The sequence below is a fragment of the Propithecus coquereli genome, unplaced genomic scaffold, assembly GCF_000956105.1.
Source record: "Propithecus coquereli isolate 6110/MARCELLA unplaced genomic scaffold, Pcoq_1.0 Scaffold468, whole genome shotgun sequence".
Lineage (NCBI taxonomy): Eukaryota > Metazoa > Chordata > Mammalia > Primates > Indriidae > Propithecus > Propithecus coquereli.
In genome coordinates, this window is record NW_012150485.1 from 1,103,926 (window position 1) to 1,124,989 (window position 21,064).

The window sequence follows — 21,064 nt, forward strand, 5'->3', positions numbered from 1 at the left end:
CATTCGAAGAACCAGGCAAAGAACATGGGGCTAGTGAAGAACCGAGGATAACTTTGGACCTTGTCTGCTGGTAGGATGGGGCCACCAAGATCCTGGCTGCCTGGGGCAGACTGGGCTCAGGACCGGCCAAGAGCGGGGCCCACAGCTGAGCCCGGATGGGGAAGTCACAGGGGAAGCAGCCAAGGCCACCTCCTCCAGGAACCCCCTCCACACAAAAAGACAATGTCATAATTCAGCCCTCGCCGAGCCCACTGGGTAGCTCAGGAGAGACCTGTTGCTTCACTGAATCTGTTCGATTCAACAGACATTAATTAAACACGTACTATGTGCCAAACCCTGGGGACACAGAAATAGTGCATACCCTCAAAGCTGTCACCGTTTACAAGTGAGATAAATATATGTACAACTTCAATACAATACAAGACAAAATGTTCACGGAAGCACAGCCAAGCACGACTGGCACGGAGCAGAGTGCTGACTGCGGGGAGCCTTTCAGAAGAGGTTGTTGGTGAGACAATGAAGAACGGTCCCTTCTATACTTTTAATATAGAGCCTGCCTGGTTCCCTGCAAGTTTCCAGAAGAATGAAGATCTGCCACTCTGCCTTTCTGGACTCATGTGAAACCCTTAAGCCTCTGAGGACCTGTTCTCCCCTGAGAAGCGCTAAGATACCAGACATCCCAGAAGAAAAGGGAAGCCTCTTAAAAACCAACATGAAAAAAAAGAATGGTCTCACGCTCTCAGAACCCTTCCCAGAGAATGGACTTCAAGTGAGTCACGCGTTCCTCTCACTAGATGACCTTAAAGAAAGCCTTTTCCTCTTTATGATTGCAGTTTTAAGGGAAGTTAGAAGTTGTACAAGTTTAGAAGAAATGGTTGTCAGGCACTAAACTCTAGCTCTAGAAACTGATTTTAAAAAACCCCAGGCTCACAAAGATAATAAAAAATGCATTTAATAGCATGTCAATATACAGCTTAAATGCGTATTAAGTCTTCTCTTACTCAGTGCATTACAGGGATAAAGAAGAGAGATTTCATTTGGAATGCACAGTCCAAAGCTAGGTGTAAGTGCCAATAAATCTGGGTGCTTGTACACTGGTAAAATCCCGTTTTATGACACATCTCTCCAGGTGCAGTGCTCTGTGCCAGTGTGGGGTTCGTCCGGTCCAGTATGCAAGCTACGGTTTTAAATTGAATTGTATACAAGTATTAACAAAAGGACAAAATTTATTATTCATAAAACTAAAGGGGTTATCATAAAGCTTACAAGAAAGTACAGCCTAGAACTCATGAGTTGAAAAACTAGTTTTAAAAATAATAAAACTTACTGGACAAGTTTTGGAAAATGATATTATAAAACAAAGAAAACAATTGGCACAGTTTAACCACCTAATTTCTAAGTGCACTTTGTAATGTTCCTTGCAAGCTGCCACTTTTCCCAGGATAATGACAAAAAGCTTCAGTCAGGTGTCACTGGCTTATGGTGACGGTTTTTTTTATTGCATTGCCAAGAGTGGATTTTAAGAAAAAACACTACAAAGGTTTCAAAAACCCTATTTATTCTCTATCATCAAAAATAGCAACAGGGGGACTTATACAACTTTTCTGTGAGTACCCACCAGTCTATTTTTTTTTCTTAAAAAAAATAGAAGTTAGTTAAAGAAAAATGATTTGGTTTTTAAAAAATAATGTAAGGAAACACTTAATCAGATAGCCCAAGGAGTCATCAGAAATATGTGTAGCAAGAAAGCTTCACTGCTTGGCCCTCTCCGGCCTTTGCACGTCTGTTACTAAACTAGAAAGAGAATGTACAGTACCAATATGTTCCCCAACCTGCTCGGATCAAATTGTTTTGTTTTTAAACCCATTATTGCTAAACCAGAGTGTTGACACTGAGCGCCGAGGAGTCCACTCATAGAGGATAAAATTGAGAGGCGGCTTCCGAGGACTGGATTTCCACCTGGGCCATTTTGAACTGGGTGCACTGCAGCCACTTGCGGAGGGCCGCCAGGCTAGCACCGCTCTGGCCCGAGCCCGGCAGCGTCCTTAGGCTGTGGTGGTTCACGTTGTTCTGAATGGCCTGAAGGCGAAGCTGGAGTCCCGCAGACAAGTGCTGTTGAGAAAGGGCGAGAGGAGACGGTTTAGTTTCCTTCCTTGCGAGTTGCTCATGGGCAGCCCAGGGAGCGTGGACCTGGGCTGCTCCTGCAGCAGAACTTAGCTTGGCTCAAGGGCTGTCTGGCCTGAAGAACACACACTCTCAAATTTGGCAACGCTCAGGGCAGGGGCCTGCACTGTGTTTCTAGAGTCACCCTGGGCCCAATCCAACCGAATACTGATGCGCCCATCAGGACCGACTCACTGCCTCGGGAACGGAAAGCTGACACAGCGGCAGCTGGGATGACACATAAACTTGTCCCCCAGAGCTGTCCACCCCATGGGCTTGGTGAGGCGGTATAGTGCCTGGGCTCTGCCCTCAGGCTCCCCGGGTTCAAATCCTGGCTCCTCTATGACCGACTTTGGGAACAAGGTTTTTTGGTCTGTGTTGGGTTTTCTTATGATAGTTACACTCGGGGTTGGTGGTGGCGGGGCTGTTGTCGGGACAAATGAATTAATAGGGTGCTCAGAACAGAACTTGGCACATATGAGTGCTCATTGTTTATTACATTTTAATTATTACTATAATCTCTCTGTTCTCGAGAAAGTCATGTTGAAAGCTTCTCTTCTATTTCCAAGCTTCTCATTGAGTTCTGTCGGCCTCGTCGTAGCACTCTGGGCAACGCGAAGTCGCCACAGATTGCCATAAGGCCGGGAAAGGGGTGCGAGAGGCAATGCGGAGTGCTTCGAGGCGGGAGTGCAAGCAGCTCACTGTTCGCAGGAAAAGCCAATGTGAGAGAAGGGTCTCAGCAGTGCCTATGCCCCCCGCGGCGACCACAAGTAGCAGCAACGCAGTAATCAGGACTCACAGGCTGAGGTCGGTCACTGCTGACAACCCCACCCTTCTCTGCTGGTGCCTGGGTCCCCTGAGTCCACACTCTCTTCCTTCCACTAGCAACCCTCCCCAGCTCGGACAAGAAACCCGGCAAGGAAGTTTCCATTCTCTCCCCGCCGTCCCCTCAACACTCCCAGTGCCGTAGACAGGACCAGTTTTGGACGGGGCAGGTAGCTGGCTTGGTCCTCGTAATATCAAGCCCCAAGAACTATGCTTGTTAGTCATGGAGGTGTTTGCGCCCGCAATGACAAGGCGCCACTCAGGAAAGGGATTGGGAAATACATTCAGGCAGGGGCTTTGCCCTCCAGGCTGTGAGATCCTGTCCAAGTCACTCTTCCTATCGGTCCAGCGTTTCCTCGTATGTGAAATGAGGAGGCAGGTTCCCTCTAGCCCAATTCTGCCATTCACTCAATGCTATCCTTTCTTAATAGAATTCTTCCCATGACGGAAAATCAATCTCAGAGGCAGGAAGTATCACTGGATGTGTCTGGGACCAGATTCCACAGGTATCTTCCAAAGATAGGGGAGCCTTTTGGCCTGTATTCTAATCAGTGGCTCGAGCCTCGTGTGGACTCTGGGATGGCCCCTCCACCTGCATCCGTGTCAACAGTGAGCAGGACAGCGGCTCCTGCGCCACCCTCTGCCTGTAGGGCCCTTCCCTGGCCCTCTAAGGCAGAAGCAGGTTGAATTCCTCCTGCTCCATAGTAGGGGAACATCAGCAAGGCCTATGAATGTCATGATCTTCTCTGGAGGAAACTGAGCTCCCAGTCAGCCCGGGGGGTGACTTACCTTGATGTTTGACTGAATCATTGGCAACCACATAGGTATCAGCTGTGTGGAGAAAGACAGAAGCCTTGTTATTACTGTTCTCCATGCCCCCAAGAAAGCTTCAACTTCCATGAGGGACACAGGCCACACTGAGTCCCTTTTGCGTCACACACGGATGTGGGCCCCGGCTGCAGAGCTACCTGTTATCAGCAGAATGTCTTTCTGAGGCCAGACCCTGCTGAGCTGGTGGCATTTGGAGGTTAATAAGCACTCCATGAGTGCCCGAAATACACACTTTAGAGTAAATGACTGATTGTCTCTTGAAAGCCACCAAGCACGGGAAATCAAATGTGTATTTATTTAATTAAATCCTCACTTTCTTGAAATAGAATTTCCTCCGCGGGAGCTTCAGAAGTAAGTCTCCGCGTGGAACGGCGACTCTACTTGCCTGTAGTCATTAAGAAAATATCACTGGGCAGCGGTCACAACACGTCAGTGATTGAAAAAGACCACCCCTAGAGTGGCCTGGCTGTGACACGGAAGGTGAAACACAGCAAGACGGGGCCGGGCGTTTGTAGCCTGTGGGTGCGAGTCCCTGCCGGGTGACCTGGCCCTCTGCTGCCTCTCTCAGTGCCCCCGAGCTCTCCGACGGCCCTTCCTTGGAGCTCACAGGGTGCCTGGCCCGGTGCCTCCAGAAGCAGCTCCCCTCGCTCTGCTGTGGTCTCTCGGCCACGTTTCGGTCCTTCAGAATATCAGCAGATATTCATGGCCTTGTAAACCCAGAAGGTGGAAACAGAATCTGGCATTTTCCAAAGCATGTTCCACAGAATTCTAGTCTGCTGAGATTTTAAATGGGGAGGGGGGGGCAGGGGGGATGATTCAGTAAGTTTTCAAATGCTGGTTTCTTCAGTTCAGTACTTCTCAGATCTTTAACGTGCTAATACACATCATATCATTTCAGTCCGTATTCCTGCCAACCCTCCACTCCGAGGAAGGAGTAGAGGTGCCATGGATTGAACTGTGTCCCCTCAAAATCTGTGTCGTGTCCTAACCTGTGCTGCCTCAGAATGTGACCTTATTTGGAAAGGGGGTTGTTGACAATGTAATTAGTTAAGATGGGGACACACTGGAGTAAGGTGAGCCCCTGCCCTAATCAACCATAACTGGTGTGCTTATAAAAAGGGGCATTTGGACACAGACGTGCGCACACAGGGAGAATGCCACAAGAAGACAAAGGCAGAGATCTACGTGCCAAGGAACACCCAAGACTGCCAGCAAGCCAGCAGCTAGGAGAGAGGGATGGGACAGACCCTCCCTCACAGCCTCAGAAGGAACCAACCCTGCTGACACCTGGGTCTCAGACTTCTGGCCTCCAGAACTTCGAGCATAAATTTCTGTTCTTTAAGCCCCCACATCGTAATGCTATGCCATGGCAGTCCTAGGAAACTAATGCTAGGGCATTCCGGGACGCGGAGAGGGTATGAAGAAGGCTCAGAGGTGGGAGTGTGCAGAGAGATGAGGGGCGGGAGGAGTCACATGAGGCTGGAGTGTGAGGTTCTTAGGAGAGGCTCATGGAAACCGAGCGCAGAAAAGCAGAGGCCAGGGCCTCTCGGCACCAGCCCACGGATACCGCGACCGCCCAATCAGGGCATTTGGATTTTATTCCAAATTCAGTCCCACTTCCGAAGGGGGCGCTCCGTTCACCACGAGCAGAACTGTGCTCCAGAGGGATGACCGCGGCACAGTCTGCAGAGCAGGGTGAGGAAGGACACGAGAATGGAGGCAGCGGCCCAGTGCGGAGGCTGCCTCAACGGCCCAGGGAAGACCAGGGACAGGCGCTGGGGATGGAGAGACAACCTGTGACCGTCTGAGCATGAGTTTGCTCTTCTGGGTGAGGGGAAGGTCAAAGAAGAGGCCGAGGCTTCCGGCCTGGGCAAACTGGGGGACGCTCACAAAACGAGCAGAGCCAGAGCGAGCCTTCTGGGACGGGGGCAGCGTGCACATGGCCTCGCGGTTCACAGCTAGCCACAGCCAGAGGCTGCTGGTCTCACTGAATTCATCACAACATTTTCTTAAAAATAAACCTGGGGAAGTGATAGATTGTGTTTCTCTCTCCATTTCTGTTCCCAAGGCTAAACCCGGCCGTTGCTTTACTTTGAGCATTCTGTCGATGTACACAATTTGCTCCCTTGACTTCCGTCGATGTTTACTCCTAAACGCTGCTAAGCACAGTGTTTACGCTGCCGCCAGCCAACGCTCTGTCCCTACCGTAACATCGTGTTTAGAAATGGAGTACAGTGTGTACCAGAAGATGTAATAAGACTAAAACTCAAAATATCAGAAAACGCCACCCTCTCCATGCCTCCTCAGTCCTCCAACTCTCATAACGAAACTGGGATTACAAAGTTGGTGTCAGATAAGGCTACGCTCTCTGGCCCTCACCAGGACTGGCTCATCTACCAATAGATATTCTGAATGAGAAAAAGTAACTAGTCTGTCTCCCCCCACAATGTCTGTACGGCAAAAAGCAAGCCCTGGAGGCCCTAACGTCTACAAACGTTGTTGATCTTTGACTATTTACCATGGAAGTGGGCCCTGTATGCCTCTTGATATTTGGGGAACACCTGAACTAACCTCCTGTTAAGAATGTTGAGGGATTTGGGAAGGCAGCGCTGAGTGCACCGACCCTGGGACAGACCCTCTCCCAGTGCTGTCACAGGGCCAAGGGCCCGTGTGTGGGAGGTAAGCACAGGGCACAGTAATGCTGGTTCGAAAAGGGTTTGTGTTACATCCCCATGGATATAACATGTGACCATATGACTCTAAAATATACCAGCAAGGGACCTTCAGGTTTGAGATTTACGAATCACACGACTGATGGCATTGGGTGAAAGCTTATTATTACGGGTGGCATTATATAACCCAGCAGTCATCCTGCTTCAGGAATGCTAATTTGACTTATTGAATAACATCCATTTTAGTTCCCTTTTGCTAGTGGCTCCTACAAAGCTGTCAGTAAGAATTAGATGTCATCTATTTCAGGCTCTGTAATGTTATAATAGAGTAAAGTTGGTTGGGCTTTTTATTCCCCCTCTCCAGAAACAATATCCAGAAAACTCAGGGACATTTTTTAAAATACGTTGTTTTTCACCAAAATAAAAGGGATACCCTGCCTCGTATCTTGGTTTATGCTACAGAATAAATGGAAGACTCCCTTCTTGGTTGCCATATATTCATTTCACCCCTGCCTGTTCCAGTCCTCAAAATTAAAATTGGTGGTGAAATTTTCTCTTTCAGCCAAGATGGAATTAAAAAAACCCAGATTTACCCTCCTGTCTGGAACAACTAAAAATCCAGACAAACTACATGCAACAATGATTTTCAGATACTGAATGTCAGGTGGTGCAGGGCAGAGATCCCTGAGGGAGAGGAAAAAAACAAGGTGAGCCCCCCAGCTATATTCTAGCTCACTGACGAGAAAGAGTGTTCAGGCCGTGGCACAGGGAAGAGGACCCCAGCTGGAGCCCGGCAGTCTTCCTGAGTGGAGGAGATGTAGGTAGGAGTCCAGGGAGGCCAAGGTGGCTATTGCAAGGTAGAATACCCGACAGCAGAGAGCTGCAGAGAGACAGAACTCCAAAGATCTGCAACAGTTTCCCCTTGAGTCTTCAGCTGAATACTGACCACACACAGGTAAAACAAAACAAAACAAAAAACTACCTAACACTGAAGAAAAGAACAACTCAAAAATATTAGAAGGAAAACCCCTGGTGATCACATAGGGCCAAGAATAGTTTATGTTCCTACTAGTCAGAGTGGAAAGATCTTGTAATTCATAAAACGCCATGAGAATATTCATAAGGACGGTGGTATAGTAGGAGTAGTAATATTAGCCCTAGAAACAATGCTGCTCCAATCCCACCTAACAAAGCTTAAATGTTAGCCTCAAAAGGACAAAAATATTTGTAAGTAATATTAATTATATCACAGAATACAGCTCAAGAACATTTATATGAGCACAAAAACATTCAACACCCAAGAAGGTCAGATTCACAACGTCGAGAATCCAATAAAAAATTACCAAGCATGCAAGAAACAGAAAAATGTAACCCATAAATGAGGAGAAAAATCAATCCATAGGAAAAAAAAATATACAGATAACAAAATTAGTAGACAAGGACATTAAAACAGTTATTATAACTATACTCAATATGGTCAAGAAGGTAAAAGAAAGATTGAGCATGTTGAGTAGAGACACTGAAGAAAATATCTGAATAAACAATGGATTTCTTTTACTTTTCCAAATCTAATGAAAACTATAAATCCGAAGAGCCAAGAAGCTCAACAAACCCAAGCACAAGAAACATGAAGAAAACTATCTCAGGGCGTAATATCATCAAATTGCTTAACAACGTGGCAAAGACAAAATCTTCAAAGCAGCCAAAGAAAAAGATACATACAGGTGGAAAAAGACAGGAATGGCGGAGATTTCTTGTTGGAAACAATGTAAGCAAAAAGACAGTGGAGGAGCAACATCTTCACAGTACGGGGGCCAAAACCCAAACTTCAATCTAGAATTCAATAATCCTTCAAAACTGAAGGCAAAATAAAGCCTTCTGAGACATACAAAAGCTAAAACTATTAATCACCAGCAGACCTACACAGGGAATGTTAAAGTCCTTTGGGCACAAAAAAGGAAAGATAAAAGATGGAAGTTTAGGGCTGTTAGAATGGGATGAAAAGCACTGAAAATCGCAAATATAAATATGGCAATAATAGCAAATATAAATGAATATAAAACATGTTTAAAATCTCTTTAAGAGATAATTGACTGTTCAAAGCAAAAACAATAACAATATATGGTTTGCTTTATAATATATAGAGAAGTATGTCAGGCATGGTGGCTCCCGCCTATAATCCTAGCTCTTTGGGAGGTCAGGGCAGGAGGATCACTTGAGGCCAGGAGTTCAAGACCAGTCTGGACAATATAGTGAGGCTCTGTCTCTACAAAAAAAAAAAATTAATTGGGCATGGTGGCATGCACCTGTAGTCCCAGCTACTTGGAAGGCTGAGGCAGGAGGATCACATAAGCCCAGGAGTTTGAGGCTGCAGTGAGCTATGATCATGCCACTGCACTCCAGCCTGGGCAACAGAGCAGGGCCTCACCTCAAAAAAAAAGGTTAGCAAATTGAATTCAGCAAGATATAAAGATATGAAAAGGATAACACTTGGCCAAGTATGATTTGTCTCGGGGACATAGGTTGGTTTAACATTCAAAAATCAGTCAATGGAACTTACCATATTAACAGTCAAAAAAGAAAAGTCACATGACTACCTTAATAGGTGTAGAAAAAGCATTTGAAAATCCAGCATCCACTCCTGACAAAAATTCCTAGCAGACTAGGAATGGAAGAGAACCCTGCTCAATCTGATAAAGGTTATCCGTGAAAAACTAACAGCTGACGTTTATATTTAACAATGAAAGACCGAATGCTTTCTTCCTAGGATCAGGACCAAGGCAGTTGCCTGCTCTCACCATTTCTATTCAACTTGTACTGGAGGATCTATCCAGAGTAATGAAATAAGAAAGGAAATAAAAGGCACAAAGATTGAAAAGGAACAGATAAAAATGCCCTTATTTGCACATGACATGATTATCCACATAGAAAATCTAATGAAGTCAACAAGAAAGCTACTAGAACAAATAAATGAGTTTAACAGGTTGCAGGGTAGAAGAGCAATACAAAAATCAGTTGTATTCCTAAATATTATTAATGAACAATCATAAACAGAAATGTAAAACATATACCATTTACGATAGCATAAAAATATTATATTCTTAGGGTAATAAATATGACACAATTATACTAGGCCTGTATATGGAAAACTATAAAATATTGCTGAGAAAACTTAAAGAAGACATAAATAAGTGGAGAGATCTACTGTATTCATGAATCAGAAGGTTCAATATTGTTAAGATCTCAATTCTCCTTAAACTCATCTACAGATTTAATGCAATCTCAATAAAATTCTCAGCAATCTTTTTGTAGAAATTGGCAAGCTGATTTTAAAATTTACCTAGAAATGCAAAGGCCTTAGAATATCCAAAACAAGTTTCAAAAACATGAATGAATTTATAAGACTAACACTACCTGATTTCAAGGCAGATTATAAGACTATAGTAATCTAGACAGTGTGGGACAAAGAGATCAATGGAACAGAATTGAGAATCTAGAAATAGAACCATACATACATGGTCAATTGATTTTTGACAAAAATGCAATGGCAATTTGATGCAGAAGGGATATTTTTAACAGAGATGCTGGAATAACTGTATATCCATACCTCATGCCATATATAAAATTTAACTCAAATGGATTACAGACATAAACTAATACCCAGCTGAACATAGAAAACACAGCACCTAGAATAAAACAAAACGAAAACTCTTTATGAGCTTGGATTAGACAAAGCGTTTTTTTTTAAGAGACAGGGTCTCACTATGTTGTCCAGGCTGATCTCAAACTCCTAGGTTCAAGCAATCCACCACCTCAGCCTCCCAACAGTAGCTGGAACTACAGGCACGTGCCACCACGCCCAGCTTAGGCAAAGACTTTTTAAAAATACAACATAAAATGCATGATTCATAAAACAAAAATTTGGTAAATGTTACTTCATCAAAATTAAGAACAGTCTTGTGCCCTTCACAAGACTCCCTGAAGACAATGAAAAGTCAAACCTCAGAGAAAATCTTTGCAAATCACATAGCTGATAAAGGACTTATATCTCAAAATTCAATAATCGGGGAAAAAACCCAACACAACAAAAAATGGGCAAATAATTTTAACAGACACTTCACCCACCAGATATATGGGTAATAGCAAATAAGCACATGAAGAGATGCTTAACATCATTTGCAAACAGGAAAACACAATTTAAAACCACAATGAGATACCAGTACACAACTCTCAGAATAATTAATATTACGGACTGACTATATCAAGTGTTGACAAAGACGTGGAAGAACTAGAGTGCTCATACTCTGCTAGTGTGGGTATAATGGGGTACAACCACTTTAGAAAATGATTTGCCAATTTTTTAAAAAGGTGAATATACACCTATGGCCCAGACTTGCCGCTCGTAGGTATTAACATACACGAAAATATATACATACACAAACACTTATTCATGAATAGTCATAGGAGCTTTATTTGTAATAGCCTCAAACTGGAAACACCCCAAACGTCCATCAACTGATGAATGGATAAACAAAATGTGGTATATTAGTACAATAGAATACTACTCAGAAATAAAAAGTAATGGTCTACTTATACATGCAACAACATGGATTAATCTCAATATCATTATTATGAGTGAAAAAAGGCAAAAAAAAAAACAGTATGTACCATGTGAATCCATTTGTAGAAAATTCTGGAAAGTGCAAACTAACCCGTAGTGACAGAAAGCTGATCAGTAGTTGCCTGGGAACAGGGAGTTGAGTACAGGAAATGGTGCGATAGAAGGATTATAAATGGGTACAAGAAAACTTCTGGAGGTGATGGATATGTTCATTATCTTGATTGTGATGATGGTTTCGTGAGTGTAATATATGTCAAGACCTATCAAACTCTACATTTTAAATATGTACAGTTTACCATATGCAAATTATACTTCAATATAGCTATAAAAAAATAAAATCAGGTATGGTCATCCGATTGTGAGTGATGAAGTTTCCCTCACAGTGTTGTCTTTTGCTCTATCAAGCTAGGTAGTGATATATCCATCCCATTCGAACCAATGATCTTGCACTGTTCTGATATGTCACATTTTCCCTGAAAATGGGCTGCTTTTCTTCAGCACAGTGTGAGCTAATGTGACAAGTGTCCTTTACTGAAGAGTGGAGTCAACCAAGGAGTGACATAGTAAGTTATAATGCTCCAAACTGATGCACTCTGGTGGGGGGCGGTGGTGACACAGTCCAGGATGATAGAAGACAGAAGTGAAAGGTAAAGAAGGAAGAGGTACAAGAAGGGGAGACAAAAAGGATCAGTGGGACGAACAGGTGGAAAACGAGGGGAGGCAGAAAGATAAAGGAGTGAGAAACCAAGTCCTCCTCTGCTCTTCGGTTTGTTATCACACTAGTCTGTTTCTGCTGTCCCTGGGCAGACGACAAATGCTTGAATTACTTTCATACACTGTGTAATGATTTAAAATAATATTATTTGAAAGCAAATTATTTTATCTTAGATAAAAGCACCTGATACCAAGTCAAACAATTAGAAACTATTTCCCTTGGTTTTCTGGATATCTTTTGCAAGGTGAGGAACCACCAACCAAAGTATATTACTATCGGGTCATTTCCACATCAGTGTTCCCCAGGAATATTTTAATTACTTGAGTTACCTGCAATCATGGTCTGACATATTTCACCCAGGTAGAGTTGGTCACAGCGGGAGAGCAAGAGCAACATTAACACAATAACCATTTGGTAAAGGGTTGTCATGGGAGCCTGAATCCTCCAGCCCCAACTCTGAATGTTAAAACTGAATCATTTTATTTTCCTCTTTACAAAGTACATTCAAAATAAGTCCACATTTGTTTTTAGCAGTAAGAAATAAATGGTCCATAAAAATCATAAGATTTTCCTACCTTGACAAAAATGGTTGAATTGCATTCTTGCAGTGCCTCCATTAAACTAATCACATGGAGACACACCATTTCTACCATCTGAAACAACAAACACGAAAGTCAATTCCATTCTCAGTGATACGGAACCCCTGCAAACTAGTCATCGCAGAGGATTGATGTCCTGTGCCCAGGAGGTCTTTCTGCATAATGGCCATAGGGGACCACAGGGAGTGGTGTTCACTCACCTCTAAAACTTCAAACCAGAAACAGAATTTTAGAAAGCTCCAGAGGTTTTGTCATCGTCATGCCTTCCTCCCTCAACTCCAGGCTGCCAAAGGAACTCAGGCATTGATCTCACTAATCTGCTCTGCACTGTGACTCACACAAGAGGATAAATGGCTTCTGCTTCCTGCATTTCCAACTACAGAACTATCTGGGCTTAGGTCCATTCTCTCTGTCTTGATCCTTTCTCCACAGGTTCTTCACTGGGGATGGCTGTTTAAATTTACTGCGGATCTGCCTCTGAGGCTTTATTCCCTATGGAACAAAGTAGCCATGCTTATGACAGTTCAAAAGTACTGTAGAGATGACATCCCTCATTAGAAATTCCTAAGGCTGGATTTTAAACACTCCAGGGGGATTGTAGCAGACAGGCTTATATGGTTTAGCAAATTTTTGGAACAGAATTAACTCAAATTCATTGGTAACATCATTTGTACCAAACTCATTTGTAACATTGGAATATCAAGAGTGATTTGGAGGAGAAGTATTATTGGTATCGAAAAACTAATGATGATAGAATGGAAATTTTAATCTCTAGTGTAAGTTGAAGGCACCAGTTTCATTCTCTATAAAAGAACAGAATAGAACGCTTGATCCCCGAGTTCTTCTTCAGTCCTAGAATCTGTGACCCAATAAATGCAATTATTTCCACAGCAGTCAGAACTATTTGCAAACCCTAAAATTCTCACATAAATTTCCTTTAAATTGAACTAAAACAACTCTCTACATATAGAATTGCCTTATAACATCTGCTTCTCTAAAGAAAAGAAAGTGCTTCACTCAAGGATATATATAATCCCCTTTCCAGTTAGAGCTAAAAGAAAATATTTCTTAGACTAATATTCAATCGATTAAAAAACCATTTCCCAAATGCCTTTTGTGGACAGTGCAGTGCTGGGCTTCTGGGCACACTGGAGTCACCATCATGGTGTTCTTCCAGGTCTCCTGCTGCTCACGGACAAGAGCTCTGCAAGAACTCTGATGATGCCCCCACAACCAAGACACTGGCTGCAGCTTCCCCAGCAGAGAACCTCCCCCAACATAGCAAACAGAACCAAAGGACCCCCTTGTAAATTTCTTCCATACACCCTCGAATCTTGACTCCATGAGGTACTATCCAAGCTTGCTCAATGCAGTGGGCTCAGGCTAACACACACCCTCCGGTGAGGTTTGGATCAGCCCCTCTCTTGGTGAGCCATCTACGTTAAAATGGAACTGGATTTCAAGATGGGGCCCTTAGGGCCTCATAAGACAACTCAGAAAGGTGAGGCTCTTTCCAGGCTTTAAGCCCCGAGTGGAATGAACACCTGTGGTCAGACTGCTCTTAAACCACCTCAAATAGATGACCTAAGTGGCTAAGGTTTTCCCAAGTTGCTTTGGAATCCAAAAATAATAGAAATTTCATTCCTAACCCTCTGGCTTTATAGCACTGAAACAACACTTCAGGGTGGACATTTCACATAAAACTCATCTGGCATCAGGCAGAAAAAATAAAAATTGTTTTTACTAAATTTACTTGTTTGTTTTGAGTTTTTTTACATGTATGATGGACAACATAATATTCTGATATATGTCTACATCGTGGAATGGCTAAATCAAGCTATTTAATATATATATTACCTTATTTTGTGTGTGTGGTGAGAACATTTAAAATCTACTCTCCGCAATTTTCAAGTACACAATACACTGTTGTTAACTGTAGTCACTATGATGTACAATAGATCCCTGGAACTATTATTTGCTTTGTTGTTAATCAAAATTCTTATGCAAGTAGAATGTGCAGTTTACAACTTAATAAATCTCCAATCCATTGCTATAATCTTACAACTGAGACCTGTAAGAGGTAGTGTGAGGACTAGGAGAGGTCTAGACATTTTGAGATTCCATCCCAGAGGGGCAACCTCTGCGTGAACTCACCACTTTGTTGTGGGCCATTAGCTGAAGGATGCTGGGTGTCACCCTACTCCAAAATTCTAGTGCTGTCAGTATCGCTGTGAAGCTGAATTCATTCTGATTTTGCACATTCGTGGCGACGGCACTTTGCTCGCAATACACCGTCCAGAGCTGAGCAAAGACGAATGCGTGGAAGAGGGAGCACATATGCAGCACAGAGGTCTGGAAGGGAAGAAGACAGTACCGTTGCGTCCTAGGGGGCTGTGGCCCTACACGGAGCCTGCCCCCCATGGCTCCGGCCCTGCCAGGGAGCACAGCCAAAGCACAAAGGAGTTATCTCCGAGCTACAAACTTGTGACTCATCGCCTTACAACAATCTGCTCTTCACGCAGTCAGTGGGAGTGCGCTCAGAGAACAAAGCATCTTTTCGAAGAGAGGACACCTTAATTTGTAGAATAAATCTACCCACCCCCTTGCCCTTTAAGGAAACTGACATTCCCATCCCTGAACTAGATTAGGGAGAATAATGATTCTACCATAAATTGGGGATAATTGTAGCATCTTCAAAGAGCTGAGTAAGGAGTAAATGAGGTGATACACATGAACACACTGCCCAGCACTTAACAGTGGCGGCGGAAGCAGCAGAGACGTACTCCCTCCAGTATCAAGCTCGTGTGCAGTGCGCACCTACAACATGCCAGGACATGCCATAGACTTTTCGCAGATCACCTCTGTAATTCTCAAATCATCCCCTCCTCTGTTTTATAGAGGAAAATCTGAAGCTCAGAGAGGTTGAGTAACTTTGCCAAGCTCACAAAACTCCAAGTACCATAGTTAGCAATCAAACGCAGATCTGGGTTGAAATATTAGGAACCGACCACCTAATTCCTTTTGCAAACATCATTCAGGTCATTTAGACGGGTGCTCTATTGTATCACATAGTCACCTCGCCCTGGCCTACCTCTCAGCTGTCCCCAAACCCATTGTGACCTCCCAGAATCAGCCTAAGCTCTATGAGGGGCCCTTGGCTCCTCGAAGCTGATTAGTACCTATGCGTCTGGTCTACTTGAACAACCCGTGACTGATGCCTGCATTGGGTTTACTTTATACCCTTAAGCGCAGTATCTGTCTCTACAATTTATAAAGTTCCTCTGTGTAGGTGATTCCAGTGTGTGCTTTAGTGAGTTCCTCACTGGGCTTCTTATTTTCATTTTGTATCTTTATGCTTCTCTAGAGACTTCAGTTAAAAAGATAATGCATGAAGAATTAGATAGAGAATAAATTTTCCTCCATTTTGTCTTTGGTTCTAAAAACTGATCACAGAATTTTGATTATGTTTCTAGCCTTTTATTTCTCTTAATTATTTTGAGATAGAAATGCCTACAAAGTCAACTCTTGCTTGCCTCCATAATTTATCTTCATAAAAGTAAGCCGAAAAACAATTTAGGGGGAAAAAAGATAGTCTGGGAATTTAAACAACTTTAAATGAGGCATTAGCACAGAGTTGCTTTTCTAACATCCACAGGAGGGCAAGTGATAAGATGCATTTTCTTCTCAGAAGAAACAAAATTGGCTGATAAGGGTTTCCATTAGCAATTTCAATGCATATGGTCTTAATCTTGCAGAAATCACTTACCTTTGATTGCTCTGGAAATCCAATCAGGATAACAATAAGATGGTCTGCAATATGGGAACCTGCGTCCAGAGGTATGGGTAGGCAGGGAGAGGAGGCATTTGGACACACCGCATTATGAGTGAGGGAACCCAGAAGCAGCCATGACAACAGACGGATGTGGGAGACACACTCGATGAATTCTTTAGGTCTGTTAGAGAAGGAAGTGATAAAGATGATTTTATGTTTTCTGTTTCGTTGGGTGCACAACAAATGCTTTTTGAAGGAAGGGAGTAAAAGTGTGGTTTTGCAGGCAATCACATAAAATAAAACACAAGGCAATAGAATGTCAACCAAATGATGTATCTGTTTTTCTTATTTTCCTCTCTAATCCTGGATCTTAGCTTCTTGCGCAAAGAGCAGCCTTTGGTGACACAGGATTAAATAGTATTCTTCCAAAAACCTGGCTGCCTCTCCAACTAGCTTCTTTTTCTAAACTCTTTCCTTTTCTGTCACTAGAAAGTTCTTCTCTGATATCCCCACTAGAGGGGAGGGGAGAGAAGAGACACAGCACAGCTGCCCATTCTCCTGCTCCCCCTTCTCTCCCCTGCTCTCATCCCCCACTGCCCACCTTCTCTCTGCCCAGGAAGGCCGACTGTGTCCAAGGGTGGGGCTCAGGCCTGCCCTGAGTTCCCAAGAGAACAAACCCACAGGTGCCTCTCTCTTCTTTAGCTTCCCTAAGCAGCAGGATCAGGGCTTGCACCTCCTTGTGTTCTATTTCACCCCCGCTATAGCTTTTGTTCCGCTACAATCTAAGCTGTTTGAAGGCAGTGGCCGCGTAAGTGCTCAGTACATACCTACTGATTTATCTGAAATCAACAGTTAAAGTGGCGTTCTAAGCTCCAAGTTTTCATCATCCATTAGGACGACTGAGGGTTTCATAGGAAGGCAAGTCTGTTTTACCAGCAGCATGACATGGAGCACTCTGGGTCAGCAAGAACCTATGGAGATGATCCTTGATTTCCATCTTCCTAAAACTCATCATGTTCCGCTCTCATAAATTGTCAATGCACTCACTAGGTCTAGCTGAGCCCCAGGAAACTCAGGGATGTCTTCTGCCTTATTTAGCCTCATTCCTGGAATAAGGAGGGTCTTACCCTTGCTGCATTGCAGAAGGGGGATGATAGAGCCAAGGCAGATAGCGGATCACAGCTTTGTTATCTCTGTGGTTGCCCCGTGAGATTTCCATGGCTGCAATCTGAGCCAGCCCGACTTTGAGATGTCCACCAAAGGTATCTTCATGCAGAGGCTGGGAGCAAGTCTTCATGTGGCTCTACAAAACCAAATGGTATTTTGAAACCTTGGCAGACACCTGGAGACATTCCAGGCTACTCTTGAAAAAAATCAGGTTGTCATTTCCACCCCTCCTATCACTATTCTGAGCATACAACCCACTTAAACTTCTTCAGTGGCTTCCAATTGTTCTCAGGATAAAGGCGGGGAAATTTCCCTAGCATGGCCTACAAAGCCAGGAATGATCTAGCCACTGCAGACCTCTGCATCTTACCCCTTCGTCCCGTGGCTCCAGCCTTGCTGGCTCTCTGTGTGCCCTTCTGCTGCTGTTTCCTCTGCCTGAAAGATTGTTCCTGCCTCTCTTCGTCTAATTGTTCAGATTTCAGCTCAAGTGTCACTTCCTCCAGAAAGCCTTTCCCAACTTCCCTGGAGAGGTCCATGCTGCTGTCTACCCCTTCTTCACAGCAATTTTGAGATACATTTTTACTCCAGTTGATGTGAAATGTTCATTAAATTTGGCCTCCACTACCACACTATAAATTAAATAAGGGTAGCTTACTGTGTCTGTTTATGCTCATCATAGCATCCCTGATGCCCAGAACAGACCCAGGCACATTATAAGTCCTCAATACATAATTTTTTAATTAATTTATAAAGATGTATTTGTTCAGGGTGGCTTAGTGAGAAGAGCATCGAACTAGGAACTCAGACCTAGGTTTTAGACCACGTTCTGCCCTACTTAGTCACATGGCCTGGGATAAGCCACCTGTCACTTGACCTTTCTGATCTATTTCCTAATATGTAAAATCAGAGGGTTAGATTATGTCTGTAGTTCCCAATCTTTTGATCATCATGGATCTTCTTCTTATTTTTTGAAAGTATCTGCAAAACAAGCTAAAAATGTTTGGGTAATAACTGTTTCCTCTTCTCATACATCAAAGTCATTTAAGTGTGGGCAACCAGATTTGGCAACCAGTAACCAGTGTACGAGCAAATAAAAGGGGAGCTTATTTACAAATGACTGAGTTCAGATATTGCAAGATATTATCAGCATAAATTTTGCTTCTACTTTCCACCTAAAAACACTTTGATCATCTGAGCAGAGTCTGGAAACATTTCAGTGATAAAGGGACCATATTCTTAACTGATGAACTTTGAGGATCACCAGGTTTCTGTCTATCAAGAAGGAATCCTTTAGTGCCAGAGAGCAATTTGGTTGTTTCTTGGACCACGTTTGGATTCTCTTCTACCCTCTGTCTAGGGCCTTCCTCAGATCTCTCAAACTATTAATTTTTTAGCTCCCTAGTCAAATCATGGCAGGGACCTGCGTCAGCAATTCATTCCACTCTGCCAAACAATCAATAAACTCAACAACTTCACTGGGATTTTGTCCATATGCAAATTAAATTTTTTTCTAGCCCCCCTTATTTAATTATTTTCTTGAAGAAAACAGCTTCAATGCAGATAAAAATAATAAATGGCTTATGTTTGCATAATGTGCTACAGTTTATGAAAGTCTCTTCACATACATTAGTTTATATCAAACCTTGTAACAGTCAGGCAAGTTGCCTTGACTAGTATCAGACTTGTTCTTCAAATGAGGAAACTGAGGCTCAAAGTAGTTAAACCTTGCTGTGTGGTATGGAGAAAAGAGAATGAACTGGGAGTCACAAGATTCAACCTTGACTTCACCACTCAGGAGAACTGCGACCTTGAGCAAAGCACTACACTATGCCAAGCCCTTAGTTTCTACATTTGTAAAATGCGGATAATGTCTTAATCAGGGCATTGTGAGAATTTAATAAATGGCAGAAGTGAAGCTATGCACACAGCTGATGCCATGTGAGTATCCCTTCCTTTCTTCTTTCCCTCTTTGCAGAGGTGGCTCCTGGTTCTTCAGATCCCCAAGACATGGGCTCCTTCAACAGGACCCACAGCTGCCTCCCCAGGTAGCAATAAATTCCCCTACGCTCTGCTTAATTCTCTAAAAACCCCTGTGTTGCGTGAACAGATGGGGGAGCAGATGGAAGCCATCCTACCTTCAGTTTGGTCAGCGTGTGCATGTCTGCCATGAAATCCAGCACTTCGTTGATGTATTGCCGCACGCACTCCATTGCGGCCGTCCCACACTGAAACGAAAGGACGCAGCTGGGTCACAGCTTCATTTTTGCCCCGACTGCAATGACTGCCTCACTCTGGTTTCACGCTGCTTACTAATGTGTTGTTTCATTTTCTGAATTTCTCACTCACTCCATTACTCTCAGCATGGTCCGTGGCTGTCTAACCACAGTGTGGACGAAAATTGATGGAAGGTTAGTGGTGGAGGGCAACGAAACAGGGTTAAATGCTTTTATCTACTGGGTAATTGAACTGATTTTTGTTTGCTTGTTTTCAAGCTGGTTTGTATACAAAGATTCGGCCTATGTAATGCCATTAGTATGAGTCTGTACGACATGAATCGCCCCAAAGCTACAGTAACACATTTATCACTCTAGGGAAGTCTTAGATACACAGAAGATAAGTGCCACCAAATTCTACCACCAGAATCTTGAATCTTTTTCTATCAAAAAAGCATGTAAACAAACATCGTGTTTGCCGAAAGAGTAAAAAGTTCTCATCCAAGTCAAGTCACTTGCAAATTAACTGCTTATACACAGTAGGTACACTATGAAATAGATCAATGTGTTATTGTCACGTTCTTGCTAGGGATAAATAAAAGAGAGACGTGAAATGGTCATCATCCCCACATACTCACAGTGCATTTGGGAAGTTTTAAAGGAAAAGAAAGCAAGCTTGTGTTTTAGGTTATTAAATGGCATGAACCTGCTCTCTCAGGGCAAGGCAGCAAATTTAGGATTATAAGCAAAGCAAAGGAAAATGAACAAACAGGCTGCTACATCAAAGCTGTACGAGAGAACCCACGCATCAGGCAGGATATAATGTGGATCAAAAGCAGGCAGTCTTTGAAGCCATATGAATACTGTGCGAAAGGCCTTTCTTGGCTTTCTTTAGGAAAATCTGGAACATTATATACTTAACTAGCTCACCCAGTGGCTCTCGTTTTCCCATATTCATGTAAATCTGCACAGCACTGAACTATATCACCTTCTCCCTCTTCTAGAATGTTACGCTTGTCAGTTCTTCTGACAGGATAACAAACAGTAAAATAAGGTCATTGGCAGTCTGTCAGAGTGTTTTCCAAGCATTTCATACGTTCTAAGGTTTTTTCCTTTTAATTTAAATCAAGTGAAAAAATTATAAAAGGTTATTGTGTTCCTGCTTTTGAAATATTAATCCTTTAGTGCAAGAAAGGATTTCCCCCCGATTTATTCCATTTTCTCTGACCTTTCACATGTCATGCAAATAGGAGCAGAGACTCTGTTCTTGAATTTCTTGAAAGGGATTTGTTGCTTTCACAGGCAATATTTTATACCCTTTCAACTAGGCAAATGTCACCGAAAATAATTACTAGGAGCATTATTCAATATTTGTCTTTTAAGTTGGAATCTCAAAAAATGAGAGCAAAGAACTTACTATTACCTAGTTATTTTTGTCCTAGAGACAGAAACTACAACGAATAAAAGCCTTAAAATCCGCTGTTTG

General features: G+C 43.1%; 1 protein-coding gene across 1 annotated transcript in view; it reads right to left on the reverse strand.

The window, feature by feature from the left end:
- Positions 1–1,911: 1,911 nt before the first annotated feature.
- UNC79 (unc-79 homolog (C. elegans)) overlaps positions 1,912–21,064 on the reverse strand; it is a 237,920-nt gene continuing 218,767 nt past the window's right edge. The window contains exons 34-40 of the mRNA XM_012655194.1: positions 19,501–19,590; positions 17,326–17,501; positions 16,193–16,379; positions 14,581–14,778; positions 12,403–12,480; positions 3,778–3,819; positions 1,912–2,112 (exon numbers count right to left, since the gene is read on the reverse strand). Coding sequence (XP_012510648.1) covers positions 1,912–2,112; positions 3,778–3,819; positions 12,403–12,480; positions 14,581–14,778; positions 16,193–16,379; positions 17,326–17,501; positions 19,501–19,590 — 972 coding nt within the window. The remainder of the gene's footprint in view (positions 2,113–3,777; positions 3,820–12,402; positions 12,481–14,580; positions 14,779–16,192; positions 16,380–17,325; positions 17,502–19,500; positions 19,591–21,064) is intronic.